The following is a 21962-nucleotide window of genomic DNA, read 5'->3' on the forward strand; positions in this document are numbered from 1 at the left end:
TGTGTGTGTGTGTGTGTGTGCGTGTGCGTGCGTGCGTGTGCGTGTGTGTGTGTGTGCGTGTGTGAGAGGATATGACACCTCATCCACTACTTCCAGTTCTGTAATCGTTATCTGGGTTCAGGAAGATAACATGATTACATTAAGAGAGTGAAATATTTCCGACGTAATTTTTCTCTACACCTGTGGAACTTTCAGGCTACCTTATCGTCATTAAAAGGCAAGTCTTGGCTTCTTCAGGGGACTGTGATAATACGGGACTTACAACATTGACTTGGTGTTAAAATATTCCCGATCAGTCACAATCCATTGAGCGCTTTCCAAAGTCAATGACAGAATATGGCCGCAGTTCAACTCATTCTGCGGAAGCCTTGATCCCCACCCTAGACCCCCCGCCCTTGGTTTCTCTAAACAGACTAACACGTTGTCAACGTAACACGCACTGTGATTGGCTGCACTAACTATGTGTTTTCTGCTGTCTCTTCCTCTTTCCTTCACCATAATCATTTTCCTTTGTTTTCGCCCCCCTCCTCCTCCTCCGCCTCCTCCTCCTCCTCCTCCTCCTCTTCTGCCGCTCCCTTCATCCTCCCTGCCACACGTGTCATATCTATCTTTATCCTTCTTCTCCACCTTTATGTTATACGTGCTCTATGCCTCTCCTGTTTTTGCACCTTTCTTTTCTCTCATTATCCTGCACCTTTCCTATATGTTACCATCACCTCCTCCTCTCCTGCTCCTCCCTCCACTTCCCCTCCTTCCCCTCCATTTTCTTCTCCTCCCCAGCCAGCAGAACTGGATGCTTGGGTAAGCAGCACAACCAGTGGAGGTGTCAATGATGTTTGTATTTTTTTTGTTGTTGTTGAAACTCTCCCTCTCTCTATCTTTTTCCTATTGCTCTCTGTCTCTATCCTCTCTCTCCCTCTCTGCCTCTCTCTCTCCCTCTCCCTCCCTCTCTATTTAAATGTCATGTTTTTGTTGTGCATTAAAGCGGGGCTGTGAGAGCATGGCTGCCACCATTCCACACAACAACACTTTGGGAGCTATTCAGCTAGAAAATTACACATCATCTGTGCTGCTGGCAGAGGTGATTGTTACGTGTGCCGCGCACGTACGCACACACACAAACACACAAACAAACACACACATAGGCACACATGCTCTCTTTCTTACCCCCTCTCGGCTCTCGCCTCTCGCCATTTTTTTTCAAACACACACACCACGGGCGCACGCAGAAACGCACACGCCTATAAGTGTGGAACAGCTGCTGCAGAGAAGGGTGGATGTGTGGGGAATGCGGTATGCAGATGTGCCTCCAACTAGAGCCGCTGGGAACGTCTGTTAAATTGGATACAGTTAGATTATTTAACGTGTGTCTGTGTGTGTGTGTGTGTGTGTGTGTGTGTGTGTGTGTGTGTGTGTGTGTGTGTGTGTGTGTGTGTGTGTGTGTGTGTGTGTGTGTGTGTGTGTGTGTGTGTGTGTGTGTGTGTGTTATGTGCGTTAGATGGAGACGGAGAGACCTGCATGAGTGTATGCATTGATTTATGTGTTTTCTGCCCTGTTTGTGTGTGCGTATGCACGCTGTGTGTGTGCGCATCTGTGGACACACTTCCCTTTAGAAACAGTGTCCTCAAAGTCCATGCTCTGCAGTCCATGTGTGATTCTTATCACACGGTAATACCCAACCAGACGCCAGCAATCACTCCTCATTATTCCTTAAAACACTGCTGCCATGCTTTTATCTTCTCCATGTATGGTCGGGCATTTATTTTCGCCTTTGTGTCTACGCGTCGGAGCATGGATTGTATATCGACACTTACACACAATAGCACACAATGCACGCATTCTGCGGCTTGGATGTGGAATAATACCCCATTTACCATTGTGTTCCCCCACCCAAAGTGTCTCTGCCGAGCCGAGTTGTTCTGTAATCACGCAGCACATTCTTAGCCCAGGGACGGTTCACTTTGTATTTCCATTAGCGAAAGACAATTCATGTCACAGTGTCTATGCTATAGCCATCTGTTAGGCCCACCACGTCGGTTTTCACTGTGCTAAAATGTCGCCAGCTCCCCGGTTGGGCATTGACTGAAACTCATATCAATGCACATGGGTAACACGGGTAAACGCATAGTGCGCATAATGTATGCGCTCCAGGGGTTGCCCCCATCCCGCTCACTGACCCCCCCTCCCCTAGCCATCCCCCCACCGATCCTAAAACACCAGACAATTTCATCAACAGCTGCATCTGTCCCATCTCTGGTTCAGCATTAAGGCTGGAAACGTAGCTTTTTACCATCCTAAATACATGCCTGTGTTTAGGATTGAGTGTTGTTAAGGAAATGGTCTTACTTTGCCTGACGTAGAATCCTGAATGCCATCATAAAAGGTTTAGGGGATACAGTGTGACTGGAGCTTTTCCTATTTTCTCTCCTGTGACAATCCATACTGCACCTTTTCCTATGGAAGTGCACAGCTTTGCGGGACTTTCATGCATTTCCTGCAAGAAAGAAACGTGTCCCAGCTTAAGCTTTTGCCGATATCTGTCTGCGGACACAGACACTTAACCAATTCAATTATTTGACTAGCTAGGTAAAACCTTTCCCCACCATGTATTTTTTGGGGGGGGTGGGGGCACCGTGGTACAGGCGGAGCTCCTGTATAATCCTGTGGATTATATGATTAGCTGCAAGTAAGCAGCAGGAGATGAACAATTCTGGACACAGCGATGTGTATGGTTGAAATAGTTTGAAATAGTTGTTTGGGGAAAAATCTGTTTCAATTTCGTGCCAAACTGGTGTGAATTTACTTTCAGTATGCTCATTATTTAGTTCTGACAGAGTACAACTTATTTTCCCTCACAGTAGGCCATCAGTCCGCGTCGAGGGGTCTTATGCACCGACACTCAGTTCTGAAAGAGTATGACTTCTCCTCCCTGACAATCGTCACCGGGTCCCCGTGTAATGGTCTCATATACCGTGTAGCCTATGCTAAATACATGAGCTGATTTAGAGAGGGCTGAAGGGAATGATGAAGGGGGTGATATGCGGGAGGATGGACTGGGTGCGTGCTTGTTACTCAGGCACCACTGATTACACTCCTGTAGGCTGCTGCTTTACATGTGCATCGTGCTTCTCATCTTTTCTACCTTTTCTCACTTTACAGATCTCCATCATCTCTTCATTTCCTTGCAGCCAGATTATATCAGTTCTGCTTCATTTTCATGTTTGTCATACGTTTCAATGCATATTATATTTCTATTTTATTTTTTTTTGTAATGAAAACCTCTTGACCGACAATGTTTTGCAGACTTTTTGTTCTGTAGTGCTATATAAAGAATGGCAATGATCCAGCTGGGATCATTGCCATTCCCAACTCAACTACAAGAGTGAAATCTCGTTCTTTTTAATGCCTGCCATTGCTTCTTCTTTTTCTTCTTCTTTTTCTGCTTGCCTGCCGCTGTGTCCGCCCTGGGCCATTCCTTAGCCTATCTGCTCTTTCGGTATAGTGCTTCATCACATCATAACATCCTGAACCTTACCATACAAGATTCTGCAGCCCCGTGCCTATGTAAGTTCTGACACATGCATAGGAACTATCCTTTTTATAGACATCAAATAAATATGTGAAATTGTGTTATAATGTAGTTATGCAGTATAATATATGTTCCTTAAGAAAACATAAAGATAAGGCCTTTATGACGGGGGCAAATACATACACATTCTAAAACACGTGATAACTATTTTTACAGGGACTATTTTACTCCAATAAGTAAGGAGATATACAGTCATTTATGTTTGCCTCAGTTAATCGTTTGAGCTCAATGGCGCTCTGCTTAGCTTGCAACTCCCCGAGCCGCTGCTTAGCAACCATCTTTCATTTAACCGATGCCTCCATTAATACAACAATGAAAGAAGGATTTCAGTTTAATGTCTGTGCATGTTACCTCCCGCCCGCCCCATTTAAGGCCAGGTGTGGATGTAATAAAACGCACGTATCCTGATAGTATTTCTCGAAAATGGTGTTTAGATTTCCCAATGAAAAGCACACAGCTGTCCGGAAGCCTCCTAAATTCCCTATAAACCCGCCTCAATGCAGCACTTAGCTCGGTCGTTGCTTAAATACACACAGTTCACATTGCCATCAACTGAGTCAGAGGCGCATCCTTCACCCGTCTTCATTTCTTTTGTCTCCTCAGTACTTCTCTTGTTTGTTGTTCTCTTCCTTCTACTCTCTCTCTTCCCTGTGATCCTCCTCCTCCTCCCCTTCTGGTCTCTCCTGCCTCGTGTCTCACGGCCCCCCCCTCTCGTCTCTTTGTTGCAGGCCAAACAGCTGGAGAGGAAGGAGCGCGAGTTGGCCACCGTTTCAGCCTTCTACAAGGAGCAGCTCGAAACCCTGGAGAAGAAGGTGAGGAGGATCCGTGAGCCGGCGTCCGTCGGTCCGTGCGTTTAGTCAGACGGTTATTGACTTAAGGTTGAGTTTGGCAAAAAGGGAAACTCCTCTTGCATTCCTTATCTGACCCTAATACACCGCAAGCGTATACGACACGCAAGGGAATCTCACACAAACATGCTTGGACTTACAATTTAAAATGTCCTTAAGTAGTTTGCACCAGATGACACTAACTCATGTTCAAAACAAGCCTTTAAAAAAAAAACCTGCTACAGCATTATAGTACCCAGTCCGTTTTTATTACTCCCTGTTTGGTTCTCACCTAACCCCAATCAATCGATTTCAGTGACACATTGCTACTGACCGTCTGACCAGAACGAAGGGGGAAGAAGCATCCCACTCTTCCAGCTGCCCTGAATTTCTCTTTTTAAAATAAATGTGAAAACGGTGGACAGACGGGAGGGTTCCAGAAGGTGATTCCAAGGCTGCTGATGGTACAGCACTCAGCAACTAATCAAATATAGCAGACCTTCTCTTATTGCCGCTGCCTGTCGCCAGCAGCCTAACCCGCTACCTTTTGAAAAATAGTAATAAAGCGGGGAGTAGGAAGTGGTTTGTTGTGTGCTTTTAAGAAATTATGACCTCCGCTCCTTCCTGCTGAGCCTCGCTGATATGTTTCACCCTCGTAAAAGCCTCCTGAGCAGTCACATAATAAATGCTACTCCTTCCTTACACAGTGGCCCCCATTCCGTGGGTTTCGCCCGGCGAAAAGAAAAACACACACACAATGTCCACGAGGAACGCATAGCTAAGTGTGAGCGAATCAAGGGCAGAACAAAGCGCTGAGTGCTTTTGAGGAGGCACGGAGCCAGCGTCGGCCGGTGAAGGTGTGCACGGAGCTGGGGAGCGGGGGGGGAAGGGACGAGAGAGGGGACGAAGGACAAGGGACGGGGGAGTGGTTGGTAAGGGCCATTGTTACATCAGTTCCTCCTCCTATAGCAAAGAAACATAAAAGGAACAGAAACATTTGTTTTCAGCTTCATCCATCGGACGGCGCTGGATTGTCTTCCGACATTTGGAGGAGATTGAAAGCAGCAATGATCATGTTGCATTTAAAACGGGCTCTGTGCCAACCTTAAATATACAGACCCTGATGTGTTTAAGCTGAGGTAAATATGTGCCAGAAATATAGTCATCCCACAAGCGTACTTATTTTTTTTACCTCTGACACAAGGCGCTGCTCTGGGTCAGTCGGCTCTATAAAATCGTCCTATTGGCTGTAAAGACAGATTTGGTGGTTCATTCTCTGGTCGTTCTGGTGTGTGAAGGTTTAACAGCTGAATAACTTTCCACTGGACGTAACGTGGCGATATTCACCCATTTGCCCACCCTCTACCTCCTGCTCCTCCTCCCCAGTCCCCTGTATACTGGCCAGCCGGGCCCATCAAACAGGCCAGGGGCCCTTATCTTGGTCCTTGCACATCCCCCAGCTCTCTGTGCAAACCTTTTACATCGCCCAGTCTAACGGACCAACAGCCCCGTAACGGCCGGCCGGTCGCCCCCACAGCCCCACGTCTGACGGAGGGGACGACTGATTGTGGAAGGACCGGACCACGCTCTATCTTTTCTCAGCTTGCTGTCGCCATGTCCCCTCCTCTTCATTGTGCTCCTCTTTCTACGTCCTCGCTCTCGGCCGGACTGGCGTGTGGTGGAGGGTAGCGATTGTGAGGGGCAGGGAGGGAGAGGGTGAGTGAGTGAGTGAGTGAGTGACTAAGTGAGAGAGTCAGGGAGTCAGAGAGGGAGAGAGAGAGGGAGGGGCGCTGAGTGAGTGGTAGAGATAAAGATGCGATGTAGACTCTGCATTAAAGAATATCTAGCCCTGTATGGCGTTCATCTCCTTCGGTTCGCCCCTCATGGCCTTCATTCTTCGTCTGTCCCTCCATTCCTCCTTTACTTTCATCCCCCCCCCCCCCACCCCTTAAAGTGGAGCCCTTCCCCTGTTGCTCACTACGAACTGTTGCAGACTCCAGCAACACTTTTCAAAATGGATCCCTATTATAATATTCATGAATGGAAAGTCCAAACTGACTTTGCTTCATCTTTCATTGTTGGCATATTTTGTCATAAAAGAGCCCCCTCTTTTAAAAGTTTGTCAGACACCTTGTCCTACAGACGTCTCCATTAAAACTGCATCAAACATTGGATATATTTGGATTAGATGATACCAACCTGTCGTATATCAAGGATAATTGGCCCTTTCTGACAACAAATTGTCCCCAGCCATCTTTTTTGACTCTCTGGGCTGGATGATTGAAGCCGTCCTGTTGAACTTGTATTGATTTCTCCACCCAAGCAAATGCCTTGCACATTAACGGATAGCCCAAAGTCAAAGGTGTGTATGTACACGCACGCAATATAGTTTCATGTCTTGATGGTCAGAGCGAGCGGATCAAGCCAAAGGTAGCATCAGACAGATTAGAGACAGAATCCACCGGTAATTGGTGTTTGATTTTCTTAATCAACATTTCACCCAGCCGCCCCATCTAATAGGTGAATAAATTGGCTCATTTTGCGTGTGTGTGTGTGTGGAAGGTGATGAAGTCATCAGCAAACACATACACACACACACACCCAAAGTGTCCAGTTTGCTAAAGGGATGACAGGCAACAAACAACTCTCACTGTGTTTGTCTAAAAGCTCTGGGTGCATGGAGTTGTGTGTGCGTTTGTGTACGTGTGCGTCCGCAGGGGGTGACCGTGAGAGTGCGTGTGTGGCCCGTGACAGCTATATTTGCCTGCTGCCACTTTAATGCTAATTGCAATCGTGAGTGGCCAACTCATAGTCCAGCTTTAGCGATCTCCGTGTTGACACAAAGAAGAATTAGGACTGGAGGAATTCACAAATGTAGCATCCCTAAGCACACACACACGCACAAACATAGTGTCCGTAGTGTACTATTGATCTTGCAACGTCTCCCCCAGGTCCCCCACCCCTCTCTGCGTTCACCCCGGTAACGCACACCCTCCTTAATCTCTTGGTCGTGTACAGGGGGAGCACCGCTGTCTTCCATCCCCTGAGACTTTGTAAACAAGTTTCATTTTAAAATTCACCGCCTTTAATCCCCCCCCCCCCCCCCCCCCCCCCAAAACCCTTATCCCCCCCCCCCCTCTTAATCCTGCTGGCGTCGGGAGAATGAAGCGTGAAACACGTCCCCGCGTCGTCGTTAAATCCGGACATCACTGCATCTGAATCCGCTGTCGCCGCTCGGGGGCCATTGAGACGATACTGCGATGCAAGAATCAAATCACACACACACACACACACACACACACACACACACACACACACACACACACACACACACACACACACACACACACACACACACACACACACACACACACACACAAAGAGACTTAGTACATACCTGCATGTCTGCGGGCTAAGACACACATGCACATACACACATACACACACACACTCAGGTTAATCCCTCCAATGGGCCCCTGTGAGCTCCCCCTTCAACACCCACTCTCCCCCGTCGAGGGTTATCGTTGCCCTTCTCGCTCCTGGTGCAAATCTACGCTTGTGTGTCTGTGTCTTCTTGTGTGCGTCAGTGTCTTTGTCTGTGTGCGTGTGTGTGTGTGTGTGTGTGTGTGTGTGTGTGTGTGTGTGTGTGTGTTTGTGTGTGTGCGGGTGTGTGTGTGTGCGCGTGCGTGCGTACCAGGGTGAAGGAGCTGCTACCTCTCTGTTGTCACAGGGAGCAGACTAGAAGCGGTTATTAGGGTTACAAACTCAGACATGCACATGCACTAGCTCTCTCTAGTCGACGCAGCCTTCTCCACCGACCCCCCTCCCCTCCCCCCCCCCCCCCCGTTGGTAGGTGCTGCGCTGGTTCCTATTCAAAGCCTATGCTGACACCTGCCATTCATTGTAGCGCAGAATAGATTGTTAGATCGGTGGCGTGCTAATGATGCCTCGTCCTATGCAATTTGCCTTGAACTTCATGAATGGATATTGGATAATATACCAGTACCATCTTTTTCACTCCTCATGTGTGTGTGTTGTAGAAGGAAGAAAGAGGAGAAAGGAGAAGAGATTTTGCAGAGAAAATCTAGCTCGTTTAACATTTCGAAACCATTTGGCTAGCATATAGACAAACACACCTTGTCCAATCCGGTAGCAGTTCAGTTCAGTTAAGCCTGTTTCACAACCTTTGCTGATGATATGTAAGCTACTTTGCACTTTCAGACACTCCAGCCCAACTTCAAACAAGGGGGGAATCTCAGTTCACATTTCAGAGCAGCCACTAGGCCCTGTGATGCCCCCAGTGCGCCGTTCCTCCTGTGCTCCATAATCCATGGGACCTGCAGATTCTGAAGTCTCAGTGGGTCCTCGTGTCCTTTAGGCCGCTGTAGCCACGGTCCCACGAGGCTGAGCACACACACTTTGAACTTCTCTTCCTCCACTACGTTTGCACCCACTTACACCCCGGCCGCAGACAGAGAAAGGCTGTCACTCTCTCTATCAGTGGGCGAACTCTTCCTCTGGAGTTCCCACAGAGAGCCATATGTTGCGTCTTCTTACTCATCCACTTACGTATGTCAGTCAGGCGCGGCCCAGAAGCAGGCGGTGTGGCCTCTCCAGCGCAGGTTGAACCACTGTGAAATGTTGTATATTTGATCAAAGGAGAACGTCGTCGGCGAGAGCAAGGCACTGTTCAAATTGGGCTGTCGAATCCAATTCCGTTAGCGATGAAAATCGAAATCGTTTAACGATGACAATCAAATTTTTGTTAATATGCGTGTTTGAGTTGTTAATAAATGCAGCCGCTCAAAGCAGCAAGAAGCACAAGGGCCAAAGTTGACATATTACAAGGTCACAAAGCAGGTGTATCGATCAACTCACTATTGATTCAAACATTGGGGGGGCACTGATCCGCAGTGTGATCGATTGGCTCATTTTGGGTCACATCCCGATCCACCACATGCGTCTTGGCTCATCCGCTTGGTCCATTTTGTCGGTGTATGTACCATGCAAGTACCATGGCGCCTTTAGTAGTTAGCAATGTCAGAGCTTATGTGAATCAAGTGGTGCCGTTTCATGTTAACCGCGATGACATGAGATTGACGCTTAAGAGAGGGTCTGGCTGACCTTGTTGAGTCAACACTTGAAGCTTTCCTTTCAAGGATGCATTCGGAGGTAAAAAAAACCAGATATTTTAGAATTTTGTATGCAAGTCAATTCGTTTTCCGCCGCAGAAGCTGCCGCTTTCCCTCATCCCCATTAAAGAGTATGATGCCAGACATGTAAGTCCAGTCCTGATCCACTAGCTATGGAAAGAATTAGCGACAGTTGCTTCATCCTGGTATGGATAATCCAATATAGCACAAGCACCAAACTTCACCTCGGGGAATACAAACTTACTCTTAGAAGTGTTTGGCATTTTCAAATTGAATTTTCCGCTGCAGGATGCATCTCAACAAATGAATTCACTGCTCCGAGAGAAAAGGATCACCAAGTCAAAGCAGCGGAGAGTATTATTCATTCTCTTATTATGGTTGCATTGTCTCTTTTGAAACGCTCTCTCTATGCAAGACATTTTAATCTGTTTTTCTTTTACACTCATCCACACGCTGTTAGACATTGCGGTGGTCCAAATTATTTTGGTGACTCCTGTGACTCATCGCACTGTCTAGGAGCGTAGCTCTGCGTAATTACACTGAAGAGGGACCAGCGCCAGGTGGGGTTACCGAATAGATGTGGTGTGTGTGTGTGACTTAACTTCAAATCTTCTCCAAAAAAGAAAGGTGTTAGGATCACAGATAGAATGTCACAGGACCCAGTGAAATAATAAGATAGGAAATGCCTGGTGGTGGTGGTGGGGGAGTGCGGGAGGAAGTAGAGAGGGATTGAGTGGGAGGTTTGTGTTTGATCCTGTCTCTTCCCTCGCTCGCCCACTTCAATTACCCACCTCTCCTGTTGGCCTCTCTCTGCCTCTATTGGGAATATGGGAGATAATTAAGGAAAAGCACGGCCGCTGTGATTATTGGTTTAAAATGATGATTACCGTGTAGAGAGATGATGTGTGAATGAGGGGGGAGGGAGGAGGTATGGGTTGTTTGTCTTCACATTCGAGACGGACCCTATTCCAACGATTTCAGCGCGACATCCGCCGTAGGATAATTCACCCCCCTGGGGTTTATCGCTTTAAACATATTCTCAATATAGGTTAGGTCTGCTAGGTTAAGGATTGTTCCAGACAAGTAGACTGCTTGGCAAATGCCAAGGGGAGATTACCAAATGAGCGAAAGATGGAGGCCAATAATGTCCTATTAATGACCACAAAAGATGATTTATTTGAATGAATGCTAAGAATTTACTACCGACCTTTTGGATCAGTTAAGGCCACGTATTTTAGCTGGTCCTTGTTTTGGTCACAGACTATCGGGGTACAGTGTCCTTTAAATTGCCCCCTAGAAATGGCTGCAGTTGTTGTGCTAATAGCTATTAAATGCCACTGTTCCTTTTAGGGAATGCAATCGCATGGCACGCAAACAGGCCATCAACCTTCCGATTTGTTAGCATTGCTGTAAGGTTTTAAAGGTGGCTCATTTAACAAATGTGACATTTCAGACGACGCGCTGTGTGTGTGAAGTCGATTGCCACAGTCTTAGACTTTTTAAACGACGGCTGACTCCAAGGAAGTCATTAAAACAGTGGTAACCCTGTGAACATTGCCTGGACGTGCACGTTGTTAGCCTCTAACTGCTTCCACTAAATTCATAGAGTAAGATTTTAGTTTCTTCATTTTATTTTATTATTGCTCCGAGCTGGAAATTGATTGAAAGTCCAATGAGAGCATGGCACGTCATTAATAACAGTATATGTCTAGACAATACAAGGAAACGAGAAAAGAGTTTAAATTACTCTTAGTCATGCAGACCAACTTCCTTTTAACCTGTTCTTCATCTCTCTGCCCTTGTTTTGTCTAGAATCTGGACAACTACAAGCAAACAACTGAACAATACGCCCAGGCCCAGACCAAGGCTGAGAGTCACATCCGGTAAGTTCAGAGAATTTAATGCGTATAAGCTATTAAAAAGATTATTCGGAAAAGAGCTGTTACCATTGTGGCCGATTCACCTCATCGTGTCATTATTTATGCCTGTTGCTTTCTTCTGGCTCCACGAGCCAGTGGACTAGCAAATGCTCTTGCACTATTCAAGTATGTTAAGGACTATCACCACATGCTGCCGTCGAGTTGCCTGTGGCCTCTGCATCATGCAGTACCATCCATCCAGTAATCAGTAGCATCACTGGATCACAGTTACTATTATTATTCGGTTGTGAAATTGCTTCAGATTTCGTTGCTTCCTTGCTTTTTCTGTGTCTTTCACTCTTTGAGTGTATTTTTTCTTTCTCTGTTTTTTCGTATTTTAGCTTCTCTTTATGAATGTCTTTTTGTGACACACACAGTTCAACACTTCTTCCACTTTCAGTCCACAATAACTGCTGGCTTCAGGTGAACAAAATACAACCGATAGTCGACTTCTACGCCTGCCACCAACTTGGAAGTCACAGTGATAAATAATAAGCCTCGGCCAGACTTGGCCTTTACATTGGGGGGATTGTTGTCTACAAAGCAACAGCTGCAATCTTCCAGAAGGAAAACGGAAACAGCAGGAGTCTCAGTCCTTTAGGACCACAGAGAACTGTATGCCCACCTGCTGTTACAGAGCAGGTCGGTCTGAAACATACATTTGTATCCCACTGACCAAGAAGTCACAGTCACAGAGCAATAATTCATATTCACACTGTTCTTATACATCAGAGGGTTGTGCTACAATATTTTATTTTTTATATGTTGTAGCTTTTTTGCGATTAGTGATTTTTTACATTCCCATTATTTCTTGTTTACTATTTATTGTAGTTTGTTTATGCTTATATTCATATATTTATATTCTGCTATGGGAGCAACACCAACGTGACACAATTTCCCCCCCGGGGATCCATAAAGTATTTATGATTATGAATCCGATTTTGATTCATTCACTTCTTCCCAAATTGTTTGCATGCATGGACAACGATTGCACCTGTCACCATTGCAAGAAGGCTAATAAATACACACTGTTTGTCCTTATTGTAATTCCTTCCACTTGCCTTCGCCTCACATTTGAATGTTCAGTTCTTGTACAAACCATCTGAACCTTCCTCTTGCCTAAGCCACCGCTTAGATCTCCCTTCTCTCTCTCTCTCTCGTTCTCTCTTGTGCTCTCACTTTCGCTCTTAGTCTGTCTCGGTCTCTCTCTACAATTATTATTGTATTTTTGTAACCTTCAACATCTCACTTGAATTATACATTTCCTCCTGCATTAAATATTTGTGTGTTTACAGCCTGGGAGAATTATAATTGCTCACCCTATTCTCTTGCATCTGCCATATTAAACACATTGTTGTCTCACGAGGCAGGGCTGAGATGCAGCAGGTATAAAAACACTTATTCTAATAGTTTGTTTTTCTTCATATGTCTTTAATTAACTCATTAAGTATTTTGTTTATTGCCACTTGAACATCAGTCTCACACCTGTTGTTAATCCTGCCATTGTTAGTAAAATTATATGTTTACTATTAAATAATTTAGCATTTTTCTCCAGAGCAACAAAGGGAATGTTTTTAGGTACATGTCATTATTGAGCAGGTAGGGGTTACGCATCTTGCTTAAGGATTCCTGCAGGAATACGGCATTCAAACCTGGTTCCTTTTGGCTGGGAGTCAAGCACCCTAACCGGACTAGACTAACCCCTTGCGGCTTTTATGAACACAAACAACACACCTGTATCTGATTAGTTTGAGACCTTTTGCATAGAATAATGATGAGTTGGAATACATTTGGATTCAAAGTATTAAATGGTTTATTTGTGTGATCCCTGGATGTGTGTGATTTGATTATCAACAGACTCGCAACAAATTCATTGTGACCGGCGTGCTACATTTTTAAACAATGGGATTTGTTTGTTTGTGCTCTAGTAGGTGTGTCTGCGTCTCAGGGTTTTAAGCCCTTTTGCATTCCCCTATTCGGTTCTGTGTTGTTTGTGCGTGTGTGTGTATGTGTGTGTTTCGGGGTTCCCATTAGCGGCCATTGGCTGACTAGAATTCCAATTAACCGCTAAATAGAAATCCTGATCGCCACCTTGGCCGGTAATTATATTCTTATTTGTTTTATTCCAATATTATTATTAGGCTAACTCTCATTCGAACTCTGGTGTGGACCAAACAAGGCAAACCTGGTCCGCTTGAAAACAGGGATGAACTGAATCAGACCCAACGATAGGATGCAAGCCAAAGATTATTAATCGTGGGTTGAATGTACAAATTTGGATTCTCAATAATTTTATTCAGCCAGGTAGGCTCCAGCCGGCGATACCTTTTTCCGAGATTGAATTTGTCGCAGTCGGACATGGTGCAATCTGGAGGTGAAAGCACGTATCCGCATGCGGTTGGACGACGATACTTAGCAACTGCTTGTGGTCACTCACAACAATACTGACGTTTTTACCACGGCAAAATTAAGTAACCAAGACTTTTGTGGTTGCTCCATTATTATTGTCTGCAAGATGAGTGACTTGTGAGTTTCCCTTGGATGATCTGCCCCACAACTTGTGTGAAGGCTAACCGAACCAAATGAAAACGCAACAAAATATCAACTTCCGCCATGACTCGGATTGAGTCTACCGAACTACAGGTGTGAACGCGCCCTGACGGCAAACGCCCCCCTAACCCCCCCCCCCACCCCCTACTCACATTAACAATGAGGTAGAGCACCATCAACAGGAGCAATCTGAAAACTTTTTGTTAAAACACAAGCACATTTGCCTTCGTTTTTCAAATTTGGGCGACACACTGGAATCTTATCGTTGGTTCCGCCGCCAAAAGATACTAATGAGACAAGAGACAAAATAAAGAGTGGCTAAAAATGTATTAACTCACTTGGATCTGTAGTGCAACGGTCAATATGTGACACATCAGCTGTCTCGTGTACTACCACTGTTGGGATAATATATTCGATTGATGCCTCATTTAGTTTTGCATTAGCATACTTGATCAAAGTAATGTTAACAGTGGAAGTGATGTGGTAATGGCAGTAGTATGACAATCGGGTGGGTGAGGGATGAATACTAACACACTAACTAAGCCTTATTTGCAGACACTCTCACTCACTATTCCTGGCCAATTCATTTGAATGGAGCCCAATTCAGGTCAGAACAAATGCCCCCACTCATCTCCCCGGTGCTTTGCTGTTTGGTGAAAGAAGGAGTGTATTGTCAAGCAGTGCTGTGCCCATTATTCTCCCAATGTTTTAGCGGCAGTATGGACTAACGTGCACTCACATGCATGATCGTGTGTCCCCCCCCCCCTCTCTCTCTCTCTCTCTTCCTGCTGCCTATCTCGCCCTCGCACGGCCTGGCTCTGGCTTTGTATTCTGCCGGCTATGTGCTGGTCGTGTTCTGTCAGCGTTTGGCCGGCCTTTCATTGTGTCTGGTCACGTTGTCATTTCACAGTACACTGACCACATGGTAATTATTCTATTTAGCCGCTGCCGCAGTGTGTGGGTGCAATGTGTGCACGCTGCGCGGACATACATTCAAACAACCCAACATATCTTTCCACGGTGCCGCCTTTGTGTCCACACTCTCTCCTCTTCTTCCTTTTGTGTCTGACACTTGCTTGCTCTTCTCTCTCTCTCACTCTCCTCTTCTGCCTATTCAATGCTCTGTAACACACTTCTCTTTTATGAGAACATTTTTGTTCTTATCTCCTGCTGTGTGACTGCTCTTTGCTTCCTGTTGTCTTTAGTTTTTTGGGATGCTTAATTTCTTGGTGTTTTTAGTGGTATAATAGAAGTCGAAGGGTTCCTATTATTTATTGTACAATTACTCTTTTGTGCAGCTACAAGCCTAAATAAATACATAATTACACAAATGTACTATTGCTTCTTTGTCTGAAAACGACTTTATTTTGGAGCAAATAAAAGGGGCCAATAGGTAACTTTGGTGCCATAGGCTTTAAAGTTATTCTTCAGTGTTCATGTTTAACGTAAACAAAAAACACAATACCATTCAGGGATTTCGTGGACATTCTAGGACTTGAAGGCATTCAGGACCAGGGCGATCTATCCCCCAGAGTTGCTGATTGATAAACATGCTTGATGTTTTTTTAATTCATTTCGTGCCAAGCCCAGGTCAAATTAATCCACTGTTGTGTAATATCAGCCCCTGAAAGCGAGGATGCAAATTCAAAATGTACCTGGAAAGACAGAAGTGTTACAGCATGTACACGACGCTGTGCCGGAGCTCCGACAGAACAAAACGTCCTGTGGAAGGAGAGCTAGCAGCGGGTGCTATGTTGAACATATTACTATAATGACTTGGAATGTATAAAGTAGAGCCTGACACAAATCCTAGCAAGCAGCATGTTGTCCCATATTGTTCCCTACAACCAGAGCCCCCACTCCTGAGGGTTGTGTTTTCCATCACTCCACGTATAATCTGGTACTGATGCATGGACTCCAGTCCGTACCGCAACAACATGGGGTTGCACATTTGTGCTAAACACTGATGTAAACATATACTTACCTCATCTTGGATTTCAACTAAGAATGTAAACATTATGGATGTTGCGGCCGTGACATCACCTATTGATTGTCACACCGTTTTGAGGCCTTTCATTTCACGTTATTGGCAAGTCCATTGCCTGACAATTTTTGCAACCAGCACCGGAAAAAAATCTATCTTTGGACCATTGAGGGCGGGAATTGGATTGCCGCATCCAAGAAGTCTGGCCAAAACGCATCTCTATTCAATCCATAATACATTTTTTACGACATTAAACTGTCGAGCGGGACCTCTCATGAACCATGATATAGAGATGAACAAGCCACTCAGATCCTTATTTATTTGCTTTATAGAACCAGAATTAAATTGAGATTCCCATTGACTGGTGACTGGTGGCTGGTCTTTTGGCCACCTATAGGCCGTTAGATTAAAGACACATTAGTTACTTCCTCCACGGCTTCACAAACAGGTGGTTGTGTCTGCAGCTATTTAAATAATTTGTTGGGAAAATAAAGCTTTAAAGATATGATAAGTTAGATCTTAAAAGCCCTTGCAACTGTGTATTATATAAATGATTGAATGAATTTCCTCATACATCAAGTAACACACAGAGTATTTTTGCGTATCGTGCTTAAGGGGATATTTATTTGTGCTATATACTTTGGTTGTCCTTAGGCTTGCACAACTATATTATGCCCCTTACTTGTTTGGCGAGTAGTCAAAAATCTCATTCACTGCTTAACAATATTTTGATTTCATTTGTTTCCATTAAATTTCAATACAAGAAAACTGATACAAAAATGCATACATTCCTGACTTGTCTACTTGTTCCAGTAAGCGTATGCATCTGTGAAAAATTTGTATTTGGACACCTTTTCCAATAAGGGAACACATGGGCCAGGTGACTACACTCTAGGCTTACTGTTTCTCAAGGGAGCTGAAGGCTAGCCCTTACATGTTACAGCACCTGTCTGCACGGAGTCACATGTTTATCACATGGAAAGCATGCTACATGGATTCACATAGTATACAGTATTCCCTTTCCCAAAATGTTTCCTTATAAAGGCAGGTGTTGGCAATTCTTGGTCTTTATACACAAGTATACACAAACTGACACCTTCTCATGCTTTACGTCGTTAAATGTACCTGAGTCTATGAGTTAGATTTTACTTTATAACATAAACAGAAAACCATTTTTTAAGAAAATCATGTTTTTGCTGTTTTTTAGTGGGGTAAGATGGTCGTACACTGGGGGAAGTTGGGACTAATTTACGACGGGGTGGTTTTGCCGAGGCTCAGCAACAAACTGATTACATATTAATTACTTTAATCTAAAACGTTGTTGGTTTTTTATCCACTTGAATCACCTCATATGAAAATATGCTTCCACTTGAGCATCGAGTTTTTGCATTGTGATGAAACCATCTGGCTGATAGTTAATATGTGGTTGTTGTTAATGTTGAATTTGAAGCACATTGATGAGGAACTGTTAAAAGGCAGCGATGACCTGTTATTGAAAAACAATGCACACCCTTGAAACCTAATTGAACAATCCGGATCAAGTATTTAACGATGCTGCGGTACGATAACATAATCAACTGATGCTATCAGTGAGTAAGTCACGGAAAACAAGTGCACCTGAAGCCCTAGCATACGCAATGGTCAGTGAAAGCCTCCTGTGATACACTGGTGCCTCTGTCACCGACCAACGCTTTTTAAGGTGGCATCTTAAGCATAAAGAAACACCCTTACCGAAATTGAAATTGTTGACGATAAAGAGTGCAGGCAGTGGTTGGCGATAGCGGCGCAATGCTCCACAGAGCATGTCTCCCCTTGGCTTTCCCGTCGATCGAGTCGGCCGGAGCCCCGAGTTCTTTTGATTGAAAAGTTATCGCCGTTAAGATGTCACACACAGACACACATGCGCACAAGCCCTTATCTTGTTCCCCGCATGTCACCTATTTTAATGAAACACTCCCCTTATCCCCTCCCCATCTCGGGCTCTGTAGATTCTCGCAGAGGGAGTTCAGTGGGGATCCATCAGCTAGGCTAACAGAGTGTGAATTGTTCTCATACACTTTCTATCTCCTCAGCACTCAAGCTGTCACTGTATGAAGGTACGGATAAGGCGGCTGTCTCTTTTCAATCTGCCGCTTGTGCTTGTTTTTGATTGCTATTCCCATTTCAGACAAGGCTGGAGACTTTGGAACCTGTTTTCCCCCTGGTGTAGTCATTAAACTTGGGGGAATTCTTCTTGTTGTATTGATATATGTTATATTGTTCCAGCAGGCTTGGATCAGAGTCACTCCGGCGGGAAGTGAGAGTGAGAGGAATAGTCACGACTTCTTCCCGGTGAATCTCTGTTCTCCAGAAAGCCTCACATTGGCCTCGCGGACAAGGAGTTCATATCTTTTTTTTTCGTTCACTTTTTACTCAATCGCGCAAGTCCACCAGCTATAATGTCATGAAAGCTATCCTTGTGGCAGCATCATGAAAGCTTTATAAAGCCTAACAATACAAGAGACATGCTCTGTCATTTCCTTTGATCTCACCCCAGCCATGACATCTTTGATCCTCTCCTCTCACTCAGTGCAATATTAAAAAACCTGAAGCTCACTGCTGGTTTTGAGGAACCCAAATCCTTGTCATCATACGTTAATAACCTTTCACCCTCCCTCCCTCCCCACACACACACGCACGCACGCACGCACGCGCGCGCACACACACACACACACACACACACACACACACACACACACACACACACACACACACACACACACACACACACACACACACACACACACACACACAGAGCCTCTAACAAAGAGAAAAAATAATGAAATGTTACGCCCTTGTGATATCTGCCTTTTCTTTTTATTGCCTTATTCCCAAATGCCAGTCTTTGCACTGGTGCAGAACATGGGCTTTCTTCATGAAAACCACACACTGCCAAAGAGAGACAAAAAAATAATGAGAAAGTTTAATGATTGAGCCTAATCTTCCTCCCTGGACACAGCACTTATACATGCAGAGCGTCACGGGCACAAGCAATCCCAGCGTTGTTTTGCTGTTTTTTTTTTCCTTTCCATAGTTAGCTATCACACCAGCTAGTGCGGCTAATGTTTTTCTAATAAGAGCTCACCTTTAATTTCATTCAAACGAGGCAGTTGGCACAGATTAGCGGAGGCAATTTTCTGCTTCAGATTCCATTATTAAAACACAACTGCTATCAGAAAGTTGCTCTTGCTGAATAGAGAAAGGCTAAGGATTTGGATTTATTGGTTGTTTTTTTAAAAGCTAGACCTTGGATTTGCACCTCAGGGCTATTGTCTGCTGTTGTCTTCCCACTGCAACAGAGTGAATCACAATGGAGGGCAAATGTTGGCATGCAAAGTCTGACGTCTCACGGGGCATTTAGTTCCCCTCAAATACAATAAAACTCTTTACATATTCAACGCTTTAAATGGTCACCAGCTTCATTCCCATTGCACACTTGACCTCAGATTGTTGCCCTTACACATGCTAGCCATTCCTTCAGAAACCTCATAGTCCACTTCAATCTGCTCTTGAATGTAAAATAATTGCGCTTTTAAGTCAATCTATTTGCTAAGTGTTTCGTTTGCCTATGGCTCAATAGCTTTATAGCGATGCTTTTGACTTAAAATGGAACTCAATGACAGTATGTGGTCAATTGACTGGCCACCGCATACTGTTACCGAATTGACTGTAAAACCAGACACATGAGATGAAAAGCATATATATTCAGCCTGCAGTGAGAGCAACCGGCATCTTGGCAATTTGCACTGCGTTGCCACTGGTTACTAGTGGTCCATGCAAGTAAGGAGGGCTATTTGTCATCATTCCATACATTTCAGTTGCTCCCAACCGTCCGCGCTCTCTCTGGTTCACCCCGTCTCTCTCTCCTCTCCTCAGTGAACTAGGTAAACAAGCATGTCTATCTGTTTTGGGGCAGTCAGGGGCTCCTGAGCTCATTCATATAGGGAGAATGCACTGCTCTGTAATTTCTGTGAAGTGTGTGTGTGTATGCGTGCGTGCGTGCGTGCGTGCGTGCGTGCGTGCGTGCGTGCGTGCGCACGCGCGCGCGTGTGGTGATCAAAAGGTCAGTTTCCCAGAATAGCAAGGCATGCCCTGTCATGTCAAATGAAGCAATGTGTCTCCATCAAATGAAACATTTATTCTCTCTCGCTCTCTCGCTCTCTAGCTCTCTCTCTAGCTCTCTCTCTCTACAGCTCTCTATTATTCTATCTCTTTATCGCCTTGCTCTATGTCTCTAGTGTTTCTAGCACATCTTCCCTCTTCCTCATTCTCTTTGACAGAAGGAATACTATGAACAAGCTGGCAAGGCTTTTTAGAACTTAATTATATTAAAAACAGTCATTCTACAATTCGGTAATGCACATATTGCAGTACATACAGCCTGAGATATTGCTTTTGCAGGACATAATGAAATTCATTCATTATTCATTAATCCAATCAGACTAGTGAATTGGACTTAATGAGAATTATTTATTTTTGAATATGAGTAATATTTTTTTTTTGCTTTGGTGTGTGTATGTGTTTCTACATTTTGTGTATGTTTGTCTGGACTGGGAGGGTGTGTGTGTGTGTGTGTGTGTGTGTGTGTGTGTGTGTGTGTGTGTGTGTGTGTGTGTTGTGGCAACCCCGATCGTCGGCGGCTGAGGTTTCCAGAGGAGATGGATCAAACAAGGCGTGGGTTAACGTTCGTTTATTTGGTTAACCACTTATGCAAAAAAGGAACAAAGGAGTGAACTCAGGTTCTTCCTGGTCTGGGAATAAAGGACGCCGCGCCGGGTCTGGTCCTGCTGCGGGGGGCGGGGTCTCGATCCCCTGCGTCTTCGGCGGCTTAGTCCTGGGGGGAAGCGTATTGGCATTAGCGGGGGTTCGGGTAATCTCCACCCACTGCGTCTTTCCCGTTCGGTCGCGTTCCCCTGACTGGTGTCCACGCGGCCGTTAAGTCCCCTCCGCTGTCTTGCTCCGCCGGGTGCTCCGCATCTCCGTGATTGCGCGGGTGCGCTCGATGCTCCCTCCCGCATCGCTGCGCCGAGCGGCACGTATCTCCCCCTGACTACCTGCCCGCGGAGAGGGCGCTGGCGGGGCTCGAACTCCTCCGTGGGATCGGGGTTGCCACACACCCCCCCCCTCAGCTGCAAGTCGGGGTCTGCCCGGCATAGGCCTAGGCAGGCGTCCCTCCGGGACAGTGCGTCTGCGTTGGCGTGTGCGCGTCCGGGCCGGTGGACCACCTGGAAGTGGTAGTCCTGCAGGGCCAGGAACCAGCGCGTCACCCGGGCGTTGGTGTCCTTGGCCGTGGCCATCCACTTCAGGGGGGCGTGGTCTGTGACCAGGGTGAAGGTGCGTCCGAGGAGGTAATAGCGGAGCTTCTCCACGGCCCACTTTATAGCCAGCGCCTCCTTCTCTACGGTCGAGTAGGCTTTCTCGCTGGTCAGGAGTTTCCGGCTGATGTAGGTCACCGGGTGCTCCTCGCCCGACCGGACCTGGGATAAGACCGCTCCCAGGCCCACCTCGGACGCGTCGGTGTGGACGACGAAGGGGAGGTTGAAGTCCGGGGTGATTAGGAGGGGCTCGGTGCAGAGGGCCCGTCGGAGGGACAAGAACGCCTCGTCGACCTCCTCTGTCCACTCGACCCGGTCAGGCAGAGCCCTCCGCGTCAACTCGTGGAGGGGGCTGGCCAGGGTCGCGAACGCCGGGATGAAGCGCTGGTAATATCCCACCAGTCCCAGGAACGACTTCACCTGCTTCTTCGTCCTCGGCCGGGGCCAGGTCTGGATGGTCTGCACCTTCTCCTCTTGCGGTTTGACGCTGCCCCTCCCCACCCGGTAGCCCAGGTAGGACGCCTCTTCGAGGCCCAGGTGGCACTTTTTAGGGTTGGCCGTGAGGCCGGCGGCTCGGAGCGCTCCC

The 21962-nt window shown here is 45.9% G+C and overlaps 1 protein-coding gene across 1 annotated transcript in view; it reads left to right on the top strand.

The window, feature by feature from the left end:
- The window catches only part of LOC130401956 (MICOS complex subunit mic25a-like), a 61799-nt gene that overhangs the window by 23114 nt on the left and 16723 nt on the right, over positions 1-21962 (top strand). The window contains exons 5-6 of the mRNA XM_056606008.1: positions 4318-4401; positions 11382-11452. Coding sequence (XP_056461983.1) covers positions 4318-4401; positions 11382-11452 — 155 coding nt within the window. The remainder of the gene's footprint in view (positions 1-4317; positions 4402-11381; positions 11453-21962) is intronic.

This window comes from Gadus chalcogrammus, chromosome 13, assembly GCF_026213295.1.
Source record: "Gadus chalcogrammus isolate NIFS_2021 chromosome 13, NIFS_Gcha_1.0, whole genome shotgun sequence".
Taxonomy (NCBI): Eukaryota; Metazoa; Chordata; class Actinopteri; order Gadiformes; family Gadidae; genus Gadus; species Gadus chalcogrammus.